Source organism: Actinia tenebrosa, unplaced genomic scaffold, assembly GCF_029948245.1.
Source record: "Actinia tenebrosa isolate PJP-AT-01 unplaced genomic scaffold, QUT_ActTen_1.0 PGA_scaffold12__29_contigs__length_12842862, whole genome shotgun sequence".
Taxonomy (NCBI): Eukaryota; Metazoa; Cnidaria; class Anthozoa; order Actiniaria; family Actiniidae; genus Actinia; species Actinia tenebrosa.
This window is the reverse complement of record NW_028292572.1, coordinates 3,267,607-3,286,249: the sequence shown is the minus strand read 5'-3', so window position 1 is coordinate 3,286,249 and position 18,643 is coordinate 3,267,607. Positions and strand designations below refer to the sequence as shown.

Below are 18,643 nucleotides of genomic sequence, written 5' to 3'. Positions count from 1 at the left end.
CTTGTCTTTCACTTTAAAAAGCTAAAAAATATTCAAAAACATTTACAAACACCAATTTACTGACAAAGAAATTAGTCATTTTGTATTTTGCATTGCCTTTTGCATTATTTTCTATTTTGTCTAAGTTGTTCTTGTCAAGTTTTCACCGCAAACTTGCAAAACTCAATCCATCTCGGGACATGGTCAAAGCGACTTTCAACTCGATAAGATGAAAAAACTTACTGACGTTTCGGATGCTAGTCCTTCTTAGTCCTTCGTCCTTTTTTACTCCGACGAGGACTAGGGTCCGAAACGTCAGTAGGTTTTTTCATCTTTTCACGGTGTAAAAGTTATCCTTTTATCATTACTGTTTCATTAGAAACACCGACGTAGCTCACACTAGCTTTTAGCTAGTTATCCGGCTCTTCTTTTCAACTTGATAATGATGCTTTTATTCTTGTCAATCACTTTGACATTTATGACAGCTCGCTATTTGAACACAGGTTTTGAGTTCCACTCAGTTTCGGAGCTATCACCCTTTTGCGTTTTGAAAACTGGCAAAAACTGCCGTTTTAATCTCAAACTATGGATGGTGAAAAAAAGCTTCAGTCCATTCCAAGTCAAAACCAAGTGCTTCTAAGCGCCGATTTCTCATGGCGTACGCCATCAATAATTAAACTCGTATCCGTCTTCTACGAACCATACAAACCATACGAACCATACGAATGCGCCGCTAAAGACCTCGGGCGAACAAAATCGTGAAATACAGCGAAAATAACGGCAAAAAATACTGAAGTGTATCGTTCGTGTTGTCGATAGCGCTTTATGTTGACATCTGTAAATTACAACGCATCTCGCTTGTTATAAAGCTGTAATAGATATAATATGCATATAACGGTTAATTTTCGCTGATGTAAACGCAAGATTTTTATTATATAGCTTATTCATGCAAGCTGTTGACAGCCTATCTAGCTTCATTTTCGCTAATGTGGACGCACGGATACACTTGTTTCAACTTCCCTGTATGTATAAATTTTATTTTAATGAAACTTAAAGAAGTGCACTCATGGAAAGATGGGGTACAGGACAAACAGTGCCGGACACTTTACACTATTAAACACTAGTAGTGAAAGTTTTTTTTCAGTTTCGTAAATATATTCGAAGTAATATATTCAAATATATTAATGATATGACGTCAAAGGAGGCAAATATACAAAACTTTTCTGGGGCAGTAAAATATCCTGTATAAAACATCAATGACAATGACAATGACAATGACAATGTTTTATTTGCATCACTTTTACAAATTTTAAATTACATTCAACTATTACCTTGAATATTAGATGCAAGCTCGCTATGATAACCTATAAGGGCTATACAGGACAGCAAGCTTCCAACTTATGTACAATATAACTAGGCAAGTAGATAGCAAAGCAAGAATAAAGGAAAAATAAGCATATATGTGTATGATATGTATATTAGTACTAATCTATGCATAAAGAAAAGTAAGGAAGAATGGAAGAATAAGCATAATTATATTAAACTTATATTTATAATAATGTACATTAATACTTAAATTGTTAATATATTTGTATGTGACGACGTATATTCATACTGGAAATGGATAGAATGATATCTACATGAGAGAAAAATCAAGGACATAACATGGAAAATTATGTTTCATAATTCTTTAACAAGGATTTTTTCAATGTATTTTTGAATGACGATATGCTGGGAGCTTGCTTTAAATCCTTTTCAATAGCATTCCAAGTTTTCACACCAGCAAATTTCAGAGCAAATTTACCATAGTTGGTACGTGCTTTTGGGAGAGAGTAACAGCAGTTAGAGGCAAGTCTAGTGTTATAATAATGTCTTCTTTCAATTGGTTCAAAAAACGAATCGAAGCATTTGGGGAGCTTCCCAGTTCTAAAGTTATAAACGAAAATGGCATTGTGTAAGAAGACAAGCTCAGGAAATTTGAGTATATTGTATTTTAGGAAAAGTGGGTTTGTGTGATCCCTATAGCCAGAGAATAATATCAATCTAAGTGCTTTCTTTTGAAGCAAATGTAACAATTTTGTTGTGGATGGATATGTATTTCCCCATGTTATAATTCCATATGTGAGAAAAGGATATATGAGACTGTAATATAGATTAACAAGTATGTTCTCGGAAGTATAGTGTCTAACTTTAGAAAGTAAGCCTATGTTTCTCCTGATTTTTTTGGCCACAAAAGCTACATGAGCTTTCCAATTTAGGTTGGAGTCTATCAGGACCCCTAAGTAACTAGTGTTATTGACCCGTTTAAGTCTCTTAGCGTTTATACAAAGTTCAATGTCATAGGTAATCTTTTTCTGAGGTGAATGAAAAACAATATAATTTGATTTGTCAATATTAAGTAACAATTTATTGGCAAGTAACCAGTTCTGGATGTTAACTAGCTCAATATTAATTTGTGCTTCTAGTCCTTGGATAGTATTATTACAATAGAAAAGATTTGCATCGTCTGCAAACAGATGGAAATCAAAAACTGAGGAAGAGTTATGAAAGTCATTAATGTACAACAAAAATAGAGTTGGGCCAAGGACTGAACTCTGTGGTACCCCACAGAAGATATTCATTACATCTGAATCAACTGCTGAGATTGAGACTAGTTGCTTCCTATTGCTTAGATAAGAGGTGAACCAGCTTTTAGCTATTCCACGAATCCCATAGTGATCTAGTTTGTTAAGTAGGATAGAGTGATTCACAGAGTCAAACGCTTTACTCAAGTCTAAAAATATACCACATGAGTATGAATTATTATCTATAGCTTGTTGTACATTATGTATGATAGAAAGAAGGGCATGGCTAGTAGAGCAAGATGATCTGAAGCTAAACTGTTTACCAAACAAAACATTATTATTATTAATAAACTCTATCAGCCTTCTGGAGACTAGTTTCTCCGTCAGTTTATTAAAAATTGACAATAACGAAATAGGACGGTAGTTTTCTAATCTAAGTTGAGAACCCTTTTTGTGAACAGGGATAACTCGTGCAAGTTTGAACTGATCTGGTACAGTACCTTTTGAGAATGATACATTAAAGATAATTTCAAGAGGTTGCGAAATTATGTTCTGAAGCAATTTTAGATCTTTAGTAGGTATACTATAGGGGCCTGCTGCTTTAGATGGTTTTAGCTTATTGATTTCTTCTTCAATCTCTTTGGCATTTGTTGGACTCAAAACAAACTTTGCAGTTGGTTTTAAAGGCATGTATGCATAGGGTGACATATTAACCCTACCAATTGATGATGCAATCTTGTTGCCAATGCTTGCAAAATGATTGTTAAAAGAATTTGCAATGTCCTTACTATCAGTAATTTCACCTTCGCTAGTGATAAGCTTGGATGGTATGTCACGAGCTAATGGCTTAAGGGATATAATTTGTTTTATCCCTTTCCATATATTTTTAATATTTGTCTTGTTATCAGAAAAGTATTTGTTATAATAATTCTTCTTACTGATACGTATAAGGTGGTTTATTTTATTCCTATAGAATCTAAACTTTTGTTGGTAGTAATCTGATCTAGTGTTGATAATTTTTTTGTATAGTCTGTTTTTGATGGCTATTGATTTTCTTATTCCACTTGTAATCCATGGCTTTGAGATTGCTTTAATTTCTTTCTTACTTAGAACTTTGTTAGGAATATTATCATCGATAATATCTGATGCTCTGGAGTAAGATTTCCCAAATAGCTCATTCACATCTTCAGTGTCATCGAGAATGCACCCCCAATCAACTGCTTGAAATTCTGACAAGAGTTTTTCTTCATCATAATTTGAATAATCTCTTCTGGTTATCTTTATCTTTTTAGGAAGTGCACAAAATTTGTTGACAATAATGAAATTTGGAAGGTGATCAGTCAGGTCATATATTAGATTGCAACTTATATTGTGATGTTCTGATGAGTTGAAAAATATGTTATCAATTAGAGTAGAAGAATGGTAAGTTATACTAGTAGGTTGTAATATATGCGGAGAATAATAAAACTGATTTAAAGTATCGAGGAATTCTTCCGTTGGCAAGTGAGAATCTGTATTTAACAAATTAATATTAAAATCCCCCATTAGAAGACAAAATTTACCTTCATTATTTATCTTATCGAGAGACTCGTTAAGTGATTCTAGAAATGCCTCAAGATTGCTGTTCGGATGCCTATAAATGACTGCACAGATCAAATTGTGGTGCAGATTACTATGAACTTCTATAAATAATGATTCAAAATCTTCAGTAATTTTAGAGAGATCATCTCTTACATGAAAACTTAGGTGCTAGAAATATAAAAGCCAACATCATTGTCTTACTCATGGTTTAAAGAAAGGTTATTCTTGGTTTGCAATAAATCCCAAGAGAGCACAATAACAAAAGGGACGTCCGCCATGTTGGAAGATATAACAAAAGAATTCATTGAAAAATCTTTTGTCAAATTCTTCCAACATGGCGGCTATGACGTCTATTGCAAACGAAGATTTGAAAGTTAATTTTCTCACAATAATCAGTGATTCAATTTACAAATGATGACAAATGAATATCACTCAAATTATGTAAAAATATTTTACCGTATCACTATTTACTTCATGTAGAATCAATGCTGAAATATTGATTCAGGCGTCATAGGCACTTTAAAAGTTTCGCGGAACGTTTCTTGTACGTACGTAACTTTTTTTTCTTTAGCATTTTTTTATTTGTAGAGATACAATACATTGACACTAAAAAATAAATGTCAGCACCAAATATTTAGTGTCCAAAAGATCGAAGGAAAATATAAATTAAATTGCTTCATCAATGTTGGATAAAAGATGTTGATATAAGTTACGTTGAAAATGCAAATAATGTTAACAGTGGCCATAACCGATAATGGACAATTATTCGTCAAACGTGAGTTGCAAAAGTAGAGGAGAACATATGAGCAGTTAATATCTGACAAGCGAAGATTTTTTAATAAATTGCATAGAAGAAAGTATGTCGCGTCAAAGATCGGGGTAGACATTTTGAAAACAAAAGATTCCATATATGGTCAGAACCCATTAAATAACACAGTAGACATAGATTAATGCGGGAGATTCGAAATCCAATAGAAATTTCTTGAACTGGAAAATTGAATATCACGGTTCGCTTAATCTGAATTTTCGGAAAAACCTCGTAAAAATCCAAACTTATACTGTGGGGGTATAGCGGACAAGCAGCCCTAACTTGCCCTGATTCTTTTTCTACAATTTACTGCAAATATGGCAGCCTGCTTTTTTTTTCTTTTTTTTTTTTTTTTTTTTTTTTTTTTTGTTTTTTTTTGGGGGGGGGGGGGGGGTGATTCCCTTGGCAATGATTGCAAACAATCAATATAAATATGTCGCAAAGAAAAGCTCAATATTAGAATGTTGGGGTTTGTAATTTTTAAAACTTTATTGCTGCTATATATCTAGAACCTACTTCATATTCACTGTTTATTATATCAATTCATTTAACTAGAATATCTTTATTAAAATTTTATCAAAATTACACAAAATGTTAAAATAATTTTAATGACCATTTCGAATTAGTATACCGCCTTTTAAAGTACCTTAGTTGGCGCCTCGCTTGAGCGCTTTCTGTTTGACCAGTGAAACAATGTATGGAAAATTGTGAATCTTCTATAGAAGTGGTAGCCATTATACATCGTTCGTGTAAGAAAGAAGTATGTAACACCACAGGAAGCCCAACAGCAAGTATTCGGATTTTAACATTAAGAAAAGTTGTCGAAAGTCAACGATGCTTAGACGATGTATTACGGTATATTTCCGTTACGAGCTCGGCAAAAATCGCTCGCTATCGCTATATTACAGTATAATTCCGTTACTAACTCGGCAAAAATAGTCTATGACGTCAGCAGTCATCTCTTCCGATTCATGCCATGTGCTTTTGTAGCTAGAAGCGTTGGAAGTGGTTGGTGTTAGTTTCTGAGGTGAGTGAATTCATTAATTTTTCCATGATTTTGTGCTATTTTGCACCAGTAATAAGGCACATTCTCAATTTTTTTAGGATTTTTAAAGCCTTGTGAAGATTTTCTAGCTTGATCGAGAATTTCTACAGAATCAAAATGTTTATCAAGAGTTCACTGCCAAAATGTCTCTCGAGAAACCAAAATTTCACTTTTGGGAATCAAAAATGTCTTTCGGGACACAATAAATTCCCCTCGGGGAACTAGAAATGTCTCTCGAGAAACCAAAATTTCCCTTAGTCAGTTACATAAGTACATATAGTAATTTATTTACATGATTATGAACTATAATGCTCTTGATTTGCGAATGCCATATTCCTGTTTCACGATACATGTGTGTTTAATCGAAAAGAATTCAAAATGAACACATTTGTTGATATTATGACAATGAATCTGTTATTTTTGCATTTGTGCTGTAATGTTATATCTCTTCGATATTTATTCTGGATATTTATTATTACTAGAAACATTTTCAACCCATTCTAAAAGTATTTATTAACTCATTTTCTTCACAAATCGTTAATCTTTTCATGGTCAATTTATATTGATTATTGTTTTAACTTATCTTTTATTTCATTCACATTTACAATTACAGTCAAACAAGCTCAAGCGTTGACCACTAGAGTCGATTAATGAAATCATTAGTCAATTATTCCTTTTATACGTACGAACCGGAATAATACAATATTGCAATATTCAAATGAAAATTCAGTTCATTATTCGACTCGTGATGAAGAAGGTAAATCATCTAAATTACAGATACCTTCGAGCAGAAGTCGCTCTCTTATTTCATAAGCATACAAACTAGGTTTTGTAATTTCCATACCTCAATTACTTGGAGGATATCATCAGTAATTTTGTAGGGAACGCTCTGCCTTGAGGGAATGGAGACACAGTAATGTTGAAGTATTTTCTGGACTCCCCAACTAGAAATTTTCAGTTGTCGCGAAATTGCTTTATTGGACAATCCGCTATTGCTGAGATGAACAATTTCCTGTCGAATAATATCAGGTAAAGGCCTTCCCGGCACATAAACACCGCCAAGACTAATTCTGGCCGCTATGTTTTCTTAGTCTTCCGGTGTTAGCACTGATTAACCAATCAAAATGTCGTATATTGAATTTAAAGTTGATTGGAATTTTCATATCAACATTTTTGACGTTGTGAATTTCAACTGAATAATGAAATCATAATTCGAAAATCCAAATCATTAATCGACTCTAGGAGTCAACGCGTGACCTCGTTTGACTGTAACTCACTATCGAGAAAAGCCTTATTGCACTGTAAAAGCCCTATATTACGCAATCATTTAAAACATAACAATTGGCCACTTTTTCCAAGTAAAAATATTTTTTTCAAGCTGATAAATTGCAAATAACAGTTTTTAAAAGCACAAAAGCTTGTCATTTTTTTCAAAAAGAAGGTCCAAATAATAACAAATAACTAATGTAAGCAATTCATAAAATGCACCAAATAAAGAAAATGATATGTCATAAAAATATTTTTTTAAACAAATAAGTTATTTGAGCAATATCGGTTAATAATCAACTAGAACAGACATTAACTATGAACCTGCAGTTACTTTCCCACTGGGGCATAATGTATTACAAAAAACTAGGGAAAGAACAGTTGTATTGCAAATGTGTATCTGAATGCATGGAATCATATTTGTCCTTAACAACAACAAACAAATGTTGACTAAAATATAATACAGGCATCCAAACAACTCCACAATTCACGATTAAGTGGTAACGCCATTTCTTCTTCCAAACTCTGTTGAATGCGATATTCATGACACGAGTTTGGATCAAGAGAGACAAGGTATTAAAGAACAAATCTATCGATAAACCAATGCTTGCGCGGATAAAAAAGTCTGTTAGAATTGCTTGGTAATCAGTGAAAGGCATTGAATTGCTGTACAACAATCGATAGACATTCACGAATCCTAAAGCAGTGATCAACGCACTTGTCTCTTGCATCATGATCTGGATGCTCAAATCAGCTATCAAACGCCTGCTTCTTGGGCTCCGGTACTTTGGCTGTCTACTTCTCTGTCGTCGAACCAAGCGATACAAAAGCTCCAAGATATGATCTCTCATTGTAATAGTGACTCTCTCCAGAAGATCTATGATTGCATGTGCTATTCCCAAAGCTATGAAGAGAGCAATGCTTGTCAGTTCTGCTTGCATCACACGAAACACCACGGCCGAAGCCCCATACGCCAAAGTAACAAAAACATATGCATTACCAGGATGAATGACCCCTTTCAAACTCTGAGCACCGAGACGACAAACTACTTTTGGAATAGCGGTCATTAATGGACTTAATCCTGCAATGACGACTTTCACACCTTCTGTTTGCTTGATATACAATTCAAATAATCTATAAACAAATAAGTATGATATGATAACTCCTAGCAAAAACTGTGCTGAAATGATAAGAAAAAGTCTTATTGTATTTCTCCAGGATCTTGGATGAAAATGTCGAGCCAAAAGGGAATGACTAATGGCCATCACTCCAACAAAAACACCATTCGATGGAATAGACTTCCACGAGACATAGTAGGCACCAAACATTTGAAGGTTAAGTCGGTATATGACATCCATGAAAGCAGCTGTTAAGGTTATCATAAACAAGTTAAGTTTCCGTACCAACGATATTGGAAAGGCCATGCAGATACAAAAGAATACCCAGAATTGAATGAAAAACCCTTCTACAGACTGTGCAATAACTCGAAGGTGCTGCACACTCTTCGGCATTTTATACCAGTTTGTAGTTTCATCATAGCACCAAGTTACGGTACTAAAATCAAGAAAAACGATACCAACAGCTACCATACCAATGAGAGTTCCTGCAACCGCTTGGATCAGCAGCACATTTTTCAGACACTCCCAGAAAGACTTGCTGAATGGTGGCAAGCTTTGTTTCCATGCTTTAGGATCCCCTTCAAGATGCTGTGGTGGGTGGTGCTCTCGGAATATGGTATCTTCGGGATTAAATTCTGTGAAGTCTTCTAGAGAGCTTGGCAGTTCTCTAATCAGAGGCGATCCTTCCAAACACGTTGAATTAACTTCAATCGTTTCTGATAGAACAACGCCTGTACAGTTTTCAGTCAAATTAGCTATCAGCATCGCAATTTCGGATATCATGATTTTGATTAAAGCACAATCAATTTACTAGCACTAAGCAAGAAGCTTCGAAAATTTTATATGTGTTTTAATTGAAGTTCGTCACCTCTGACGATTTTCACAGACGTTTCGATCCTTGAACATATAACTTTTTCAGTTTGCTGTTTGTATTAGGGTACGCAAATTTAATCAAATAATGATAGCGCACACATGAGCTAGAGAGTCCCGTATGAGCGTATGGATTTACATATTTCTCGAAGCTCGATACAGTCGTTATTTGACTCGTGATCTTGATTTTGGTAACCATACTAGGGTGTGTATGTTTATATATATATGTGTGTGTAAACTCTGTATGATTGTGAAATGGATATCTACATAAATCGAACGAAGATGGATTTAATTCGTGCAATAATCATCTTAATAAAAAAAATTGAAAGCCATGTATTCACTCAACTAGTAGATTTTAGTTTCGAAACTTGAAGCAATCTAACGGATTGTTTACAATTGGCAACCGGAAAGAATATGCATTGGTATATTATGCTAACGTTCAAAAAATCATTGCTAACGAAAGTAGTTTTAGTTTCGAAACTTGAATTAATTAAAACGGGATCCGGTTACGATAAACAATCCTTCGTAAATCAGACAAAATAATAATAATAACGTGAAATATGTCAAAATGTCAAAGCGAACGAAAATGTCTTTAATTGCAATGACCAGTAGTTTAGTTTCGAAACTTGAATTAATTAAAACAGACTGTTTAAAGTAAACAATCCTTCCTAAATCACCAAAAAAAACAATATTAACTGGAGAGAATGTGTATTGTGACTTATGGAACATGTCAAAATATCTTAATAAGAGGTCAGTTTTTGATAATCCTTTTCGACTACTGTACGTTTCTTATGCCACTAAGTTTTTTAAAGAAGGAAAAATACATGACATGCAAGTCTCGAAAGGCAGTGACGTTGCCATTCATGTAAGAGCGAAAACGTGCCTACTACTTTCATTTTCTTTTCTTTTTTTTTTTTTTTTTTTTTTTTTTTTTTTTTTTAATTATTATTATTAAAGGACCACTTGGATTAAAACTCTTTCATTCGAGTTGGAACTTTGCTGAAATAAACTAGAATACATTAAGAACCACTCACTGAAATATCTTTCTGATATTCGAAAGGAAAGTGCCAAAATTTATTTTAGTCCGTCATTAATTTTTTGACTCACGGCCAACGAGGTATTATATACGTATATAGTATATTAGCGTCGTTTTGACTATACATTTCTTGTCGCGGCCAAAACCGCGAGAGGAGGACAAGAAGGAGGAGGAGAATAGGTACAACCATACGATTATCTAATATCATCTTTGTAAAAGAACATGTCAAAGTTTTCTTATTTATTACTCGCGCGACAGCGGCGTCGCTCAGCTCGTAGATTTTTCTTTCATTGTGTCGGATGTCTCGCGGACCCAAATTGTGGGGTTGCTCTTTGCCCTTGTATGTAAATATACCTTGAAAAGTTGTTATCCTTAAAATGATTCGAATAAATCCCGAACCTCCAAGTCACTTCGTGCGATGGAGCCGCTAGAATCTCGTCCATGCGTCCAACTTTGTTGTGATTCTTGGCGTGCCGAGATGTATTGAAATTTTCGAATTATGATCGTCAGTATTAGTGAAACTGAAAAATTTCAGCGCCTTGACATTGTTTAGTCATATAGTAGTTAAGGAATCGAATGAAGCAATATATGTTTTCTGAATAAGCCAAATAAACCGAGTTTTATGAACATGGCACATACATTTAGCCACCAATGTTTTGGTTTGGGTTGAGTAAATGACGTCATACGTTACTCGTGCCATTCCTCTTGAGCCGAATTCTGTGATTCAAAGAAATAATGGCGGACGAAAATACATCGTAAAGTTTTGGCCCTTTCCTTTCGAATGTCAGAAAGATATTTCAGTGAGTGGTTCTTAATGTATTCAAGATTATTTCAGCAAAGTTCCAACTCGAATAAAAGAGTTTTAATTTTGGAGCGATTTTCGTCCAAGTGGCCCTTTAATCTTCTTCTCCTTAGTACTCATGGCTCATGAACATGTTTAACCTTTAACAACAGTTTGAGCAGTTGCACGTTCCTAGCTTCATTTATTAGAAAAACGACCGCAAAATATTACTGCGTTCGAAAACTTCAGATGTTATTGTCAAGTACTAATAGTATATCATTTTCAACGCCAAAGCAGCCATTCACCTCATAGGCGCGGTTAAGTTTTGGGAACACGAGTTTTGTCTTCGGCATGTGGTCTAGCACTAACTAAACTTAATGAAGAAATAGAGAACGCGCGAGCGTGCTGTGTGCAATTATAAAGCAAGCAGGGGTTGGCAGATCACGAGACAAGTGTTAGGAGAAGAACTTCTCGGGTGCTCTGCCATTCCCCATGTGCTTTATAACTTCACACAGCACAGTAAGCTAGTTTTTTATTTCTTTTATAAAATACAAATTACAACAAACGTTATTTTAGATAGGAATAACGCAACTGAAAGTGCGCGCGCGTGCTATGTGCTCTCATAAAGCATGCGCTCACAACTAATCAGAACGCGAGATTTATAGCAGTTATTTTAAAATACCATATAGCCAACAACTGTAATAAATTGATACTTTCATAACCAATATTTCTCATGAATTGATGCGTTTCCCCAAAACTCAAAACTCCCCGGTTCCGATAAAAACAGTTCGAGTGAAGGGACTCGTCCTGCCCAGCCAGTTGGCTTTCCCTCCCAGTCACATGTCATGCCTCGGGTGGCCGTAGGGGTCAGTTGTTATAACACTTCAGGTTCAAACAACTCGGGAACGCATAACTCCTTAAACAAGCGCCGACGCAAACATATTGAGTCCATGGAAAAGTTAACATGAACTCCGAGAGCAAACATGTGGCTGGACTGAACTACGACCAAACACTCAAGACTCAAGACCAAATAAATCTTAAAACGATGCCAAGAATCGAGCGGCAATGGCGTATTCGGGAAAGCTTCGGCGACGTTTGTACGGAAAAAGCAAAGGAAAAAATCCGTTTAGCAGTGACTGGTACGGCAAACCTAGGCAAATGAGGTCGAAACTTTGGATTTTCTCGCTTACATAGGCAACTTCCGACCCGGGGACATTCATAATGCTTCTCACCTAGGAATCACACCCAGAAAGTCGTAAACATTCCGCGCGTGCTCTACTCGTTTCATGGAAAATTGTTTAGAAATGATTTAGAAATTATATATACAGCACAGGGTTATGATTTCGCTTCATAATTTAGCTTGGAAGAGATATCTGCTGAAACATGTCTGCATGTGTTATGATAAAACTAAAACTAAAAAGTTTCGCGTTTTTTCTTAAAATATGCACAACGTTGCTATTTTGATTTCTAGACCTTAAAAAAATTAATGAACCTTTTCTAGACCTTTTATTTTCATTTGAGAGATTGATAGTACTAGCAGACAAGTGCCAGGAGTACACACAAAAATCCGGTTCAAAAGTCAGTTCCGTAACATGACTCCATACCTTTCAGGTTCCATCGTTATTTTGTTGTTGTGGCTGTTTTTTGTTTTTGTTTTTTTCTTTTATGAATGAACAGCCACTGATTAAAGCAACATCAGTACGATCTCTTTTAACAATATATATTTATATGGTTCTAGGGGTTGAAATCAAAAAAGCTTCAACAGCTCTTTTCTGTCATGTACCTTTAGGGGTCGTTTCGTTCTCTACCACATGCACACCCCTTCCCCACCAAAGCCACCAAAATAAACATTCGCACGTTAGTAAAATGTGGCTATGAAGGCTATGAGTTCAAAGGAAAAGACTTACCATTTTTTGAACATCTTGTTGGACGGATGTCTTGACTAACTGCACAAATAAGTTAAGGATGAAGCTATTAAAAGAAAAGAAAAAGATAAGAATGTTATCCCATGATGAATAAAGAGCCAGTGTTGTTGAAACTCCATCCATAGTAATAACTATAAAGCTTTTTAGTTGTGACGTATTTCCGGATGTAGTTGCTCAAAAATATCGTGTTGATAAAACGCTCGCCTCTCACCTTTGAGGTCCGGGGATCGAATTCCTGTCGCCCCAAATGAGCTTTAGAAACAAGTTGAGAACTGGGAACGAGTTTTTAGAGCTACCCTTGTTACAAAATAAACACCATAACAAAAAAGAGTACATAGAAACTGGTAAATTTCTCGAATTTCAAGATTTTGGATTTTATACCTTTTGTGCAGCAACCTCCCAAACATCTCAAAAATTACAAAGAAATGTATGGTTACTGGGGACGCTTACAATTTAGCTGTTATTAAGCCAATAGAAGCCAAATTGCAGAAACCTGTTAATTTTGATGTGCTCTTTCTCGCCATGGAAATGTATTTTTAACAAGGTTAATTATCAATACCTTCTATATACTCGTTCCCAATCCTTCACTCGTTTTTAAAGTGGCCAATTGGTTTTCTTCCCGACTCCCAGGGTTTCTCCGGTTTTTCCTCCCTCCTCTTAAATCAAACGTAACTAATTCAAAATGGTTAGGGCTTTGCTCCGGGGTTATACATGGACTGTATTGATGGGTTGCAAGCATTCCCAAGAGACTTAAAAGACAAAAGCATGGCGGCCATTGTGGTTACGTTAACAATGGATGCTAATAAGAAATCTTTTGTTAAATGGCAGCAACGCTCCCCCTTGAGGCCGCGATGACTTTAAGTGCAATCGAAGAATAGCAGCTGCCAGAGGCGCATTTTACAGGCTTTACATGCTATACTTTCGATGGTGGTTAGCGATGACTAGGTTTTATTCACACGACACTCGACTCACACATTGGTTTTTATGGAGGTAGGAAATGTTGTCAGTGCTAGTGCGCATGTACCTGGATTCTCCTCGAAATATTGGGTCTATGTCACCAATCCAGGTGTTGCATCCTCTGTTCTTAATATAAGGTTTTCCTTTGGCATTTGCTCCTGACGTTGTAAAAAGCATAGATATCTCATTAATAATTGGAAACACTGCTTTCAGAAATTCTCAGGGCCATTCAACTCAGAGTACAAAACTATGACTTTAAGTTCTGATGAGAGTAAGAATCTATTGGTTTGTTCTCTGAATTGGGCTGCATTGGTAATATGCTTCAAGGGGTCTATTAGAAAAGAAAGAAATACTAGAGAAAGCTATTTATCATGTTTACATTCAAGCAAGGATTGACTAAATGATGTTTCACCAGCTTTCAGAGTTGAAATAGTAAGAAAAATGTATTACCAAATACAATCGCTCAGTTGGTATCATCGTTCATAGTGGATAATTGATCAACTTTTATTATTATTATCATTCAATTGTATTTGCACCTACTTGCAAGAACGTTGTCATACGAAAATACAACATTAGTGATTTAGTGGGATAGGAATTATATCAAAAACAAAAGAAGATCACTGAAGCCGATTTTTTTCTTTTGTCTTTTAATGTATTCTTTTCTCACTAAATTACTAATGTTCTAATATCGTATGACAACGTTCTTGCAAGTAGGTGTATGTATATGAGAGTAGTTTTTGCTGATTTTGAAGGAAATGAAATGACAAAAGAGAAATGGTTGCCACGTTGGATATCATGATGTTTGTTACAAGAATAGACCTAGCCGTCATGTTGGTTTATTTAAAAAAAGACTTAGCCGCCATGTTACTTGATATAAACAAAATAGGACCATCGTAAAGTATAAATATTTCGTTAAATTCAACCAAGATGGCGGCTATGTAGCCCTGCAATACGGAAACGACATACCGGAAATGATGTCAAAGGTTTCATACTTTACCTAAGGACAGGTATTTGGTGAGCGAGACTCGCGTCAGTTTCACTCGATATGTCCCTCTACCCCAGCCAATACTATTAAAAAAACATATACAAAAAAATATTGTTTACAAATATATGCGACGAGGAAGCTAGTTGAATGAAATAGGCTATTAGAGCGTTCTCACTCACGTGACAAGGAAGCCATATTGATGTACAAAACAATAGAAACTTTCTGCACAGTTTTTGCATAAAAATAGAGTTCAATAGACCCCTAGTCAAAATGGCGGCCGAAAATTAAAATGCGTTCAATTAAAAAATTAATTTTGTCTTTTTTTTTGTTTTTTTTGTTTTTTTGTTGTTTTTTTTTGTTTGTTTGTTTGTTTTGTCGTTGTTGTTGTTGTTGCTGTTGCTGTTTTCTTAACCATTCATGAAACTTGTTGCAAGCGGTGTCTCCCAGTTGGTATTTTAGGATTTCCTGACGCTGAGTAAATGAGTCTCTAATCAAGAAACACAGCGAAATACAAATTCTAGATGAGTCTTAAGCTTTTCACCTTCACGCGATGGCAGGCATGACAGGGCGCAAAAACAATTGAATCTGTTTTAATCTGATTTATATGAGAAAGCATTCAGTTTCCAGAAAAAGACCTCAATAGACCGTTTTCTCAAGGTTGCGTGCGCATCCAAATTTAAGGAACTTGACGGGCCACGATATCAGAACAGGAGTATTGCCATGCATTGCTATGAATTGTTTTTCGATAACAATTCATAAAATCAATTATTCTCCTCTTTAAATATAAAACTGCCTTCTCAATTTTACTGAATTTGCGTTTTCCAGTTTTGTGGCCAAAGTTAGATGCGAACGCAACCTTGAGAAAACGGTCTATTGTTTTACCTCCTGCCATCACGTGATAGTACAAAGCCTCTATTGTAACATTGACAATATGGTCATTCAGAAATACTCACATGCCCCCCCTGTAGTTATATTTTCCAACAATTTCAGCTGAGCTGAGGTGAAGTGACAGTTTCATGTGCCCATAGCCGAAGCTGAGAGACGAAGATCCCAGGTTGACTTTGTTGACCTTGGAACTGTTCCATTAAAATGAAATGAATGTCAGCTACAAATAGCTAGTGATGTCGTAAACAGTTAAAGGTGAAAGTAAATCAGTCTAAAATAATATCAAAGGTATGTGGGCAGTTCGAGTGCCGGACGTAGAGGAATGCACGAGGAAGAAACTTATAGGAAGAAACAAAGAAAGGAAATGGAAACGAAGAAGAATACGAAGAAAGGAAAAATAAAAAGGAAAACTGGAAGGAAAGGAAAAAGAGAGGAGGGAATTAATGAAGGAAAATTCATAGGACTTAGCATAGAATAAAAGAGATATAGTAATAACATCGATTCTTAAAGGGTTGGTATCAATCAACATGTCCTGGAATGTACACCTTTTACAATACCAATTGGCACTCTTTAATCATGAAGTATACATGAACGAACGAACGAACAAACTTACTAACTAACAGACAATCTAACAAGGGAGGAAGGAAGGAAGGAAGGAAGGAAGGAAGGAAGGAAGGAAGGAAGAAAGGAAGAAATGAAAGAAGGAAAGAAGGAAGGACGGAAAAATCCGAGGAAGGAAAAAATGAGGAAACGAATGAAACTTCTAAGAATGAAATATTACTTACTTATAAAGCGACAAATCGATTCTATTCCACCATATTGACTTCGTGATACTCACAGACGGAATTCGAAGACCTTCAACCTCAGATACAATGTTGGACATCAACCGTTGATTGGCTAGAAGAAAGTTAAAAATTTAATTATCATCATCATAATATGATGATTATCATGATTGTGATTATGATAATAATAATAGTAATAATAATAATAATTACATAATAATAAGAACAATTGTAATTAGAAGCTTTTTAGGGTAATAATAATAACAATAACAATAACAGTAATAATAATAATAATGATAATAATAATAATAAGAATAAGAATAAGAATAATAATAATAAAGAGCCTATATCCCGATTATAAAGTAATCCAAGTAAATATTGTCCTAGATATTCTAGAGAAACAACTTGTACATGATATGGAAAGTGTAGGTATAGATGATGGACAAAACTTGATAAGACAATGCCAAAAATAGGCAATATCGAAAAAACTGCGAACTAGTAAAGGCACCTTTGAATAGACATTTGTTAGTGACACGCCAAGGATATAGCCTAGAACTATAAAAGTTCCGCTTTATTCTTGTAAAGTATTAAGCATACTGAAAGTTTAAATAAACAAAGATAATAATATCAGATGATGATGATGATAACCATCATCTCCTTCATCATCATCACAACAACAAAAAACAACAATAATGATAATAATAATGATAATAATAATGATAATAATAATGATAATAATAATGATAAATAATAGTAAACACAAGCATTTTCAGTGGGATTCCCCTTCCCCCCTCCCACCCTATCACAACGTCGTCGCCACCCCTCTTCTAAAAAAGTCCAAAAAACTGTAACACGATCCACCAAATTCTTATCATTTCTTGAAAATAACCGGTAAAAAAACAAAATCATCTTTTAAAAGAAACAAAAGCATGAGATATAAGTAGCAATGAAAAAGTCGCTATATGGTGGACAAGCATCTAACTAAAGAAGCTAATGACGAATGCTTTGTTATCGTCAACCAACATCGCGGCTATGACGTAATATGCACCCCAAGAATTTGTTTCATCCTGTAGCATCGCTGCCCAATTTTCAATTTCCTATTTTTGCCCTAACTGAAATTATTACATTCACTAAGTTAAAAATGATATTAATCTTTAATACCCTTGAACCTGATGACCTTGAACGATTAGCTTGCCTCTCAAGAGGGATTCTCATTAATTAAAGACGACACTGTATGTTTTGTCTTGATAATTCTTAAGTATTCCCCTTTGATGTTAACTCTTCGAAAGCCATAACGCGTATAAAGTCCTGTCTCTTTTAGAGATATTCTATAAGAACCCAACTCTAGACTTGCTGATTTTGGAATTTTGAGATTTGTTCGAAGTCCTTAACTTATTCCGGGCCATTTATATGATATTCGGTGATAAAGAATTATCCTTTTAACAAACATGTACGTGAATTTCTAAGCGAAGCATTGACAATTTCTAGAGGATATTTCTTACCATAATCAATGCCTTTCTTGGTGAGGAAGAGTCGTACATTGGCCTCGGATGGAGAAGGCAACGATGAACGCGCTTCGCCATAACAAACAGTGATAACGACACAAACAAGCATCCACATTTTCGGAATCGGGCAAACACTCTCAAATTGCAAAAAAATAGCTCGCGGTAACCACAAAACAACTTTAGAGAGATGGTTAAAGATGATGCGTATATAGGGCCTTTGGGATGTAATATAATGACTTGGTATCGACAACAACTTTATTAAGCCATGACCACACGTACGAGTGCCTATTTCCGGCAATAGTCACGCAATAGTCACGCGTTCTCAGTTGTCACGCTGAAATAGCTCTCTTTTCCCTGATATTATCCATTTCAACTCGATACCCTCAAAGTTAGCTTTCGCTTCTTCCAGACTTAAGTGCAATCGGAGCAACTGCTCTAACAAGTTCGGTTTGTTATATATTTGGAAACCACTTCTTTGGACTTGCTTTGGTTTTAGTATGACGTGAGGGGTTGCTAGCTTGGTCTCGTTGCAGAACCGATTCAAACAAGACATGCT

General features: G+C 35.2%; 1 protein-coding gene and 1 long non-coding RNA gene across 3 annotated transcripts in view; one reads left to right on the top strand and one right to left on the bottom strand.

Annotated features, from left to right (window-relative positions):
* The window catches only part of LOC116307738 (bactericidal permeability-increasing protein), a 33,424-nt gene extending 15,073 nt beyond the window's left edge, over positions 1-18,351 (bottom strand). The window contains exons 1-6 of one of the 2 annotated variants that reach the window (XM_089028441.1): positions 18,085-18,351; positions 16,586-16,697; positions 15,869-15,991; positions 14,928-14,998; positions 13,998-14,088; positions 12,956-13,019 (exon numbers count right to left, since the gene is read on the bottom strand). In XM_089028441.1, the coding sequence (XP_088884567.1) occupies positions 12,956-13,019; positions 13,998-14,088; positions 14,928-14,998; positions 15,869-15,991; positions 16,586-16,697; positions 18,085-18,202 (579 nt within the window). In that variant the 5' untranslated portion in view covers positions 18,203-18,351. Of the gene's footprint in view, positions 1-6,821; positions 9,145-12,955; positions 13,020-13,997; positions 14,089-14,927; positions 14,999-15,868; positions 15,992-16,585; positions 16,698-18,084 lie in introns of those variants that run through there. The other variant, XR_016119477.1, reaches the window with a different exon arrangement.
* Positions 5,895-9,563, top strand: LOC148911976 (uncharacterized). The gene is made up of 2 exons (XR_016119478.1): positions 5,895-5,959; positions 8,462-9,563. It is a non-coding gene; the product is annotated as an uncharacterized LOC148911976 (long non-coding RNA).
* Positions 18,352-18,643: the final 292 nt, after the last annotated feature.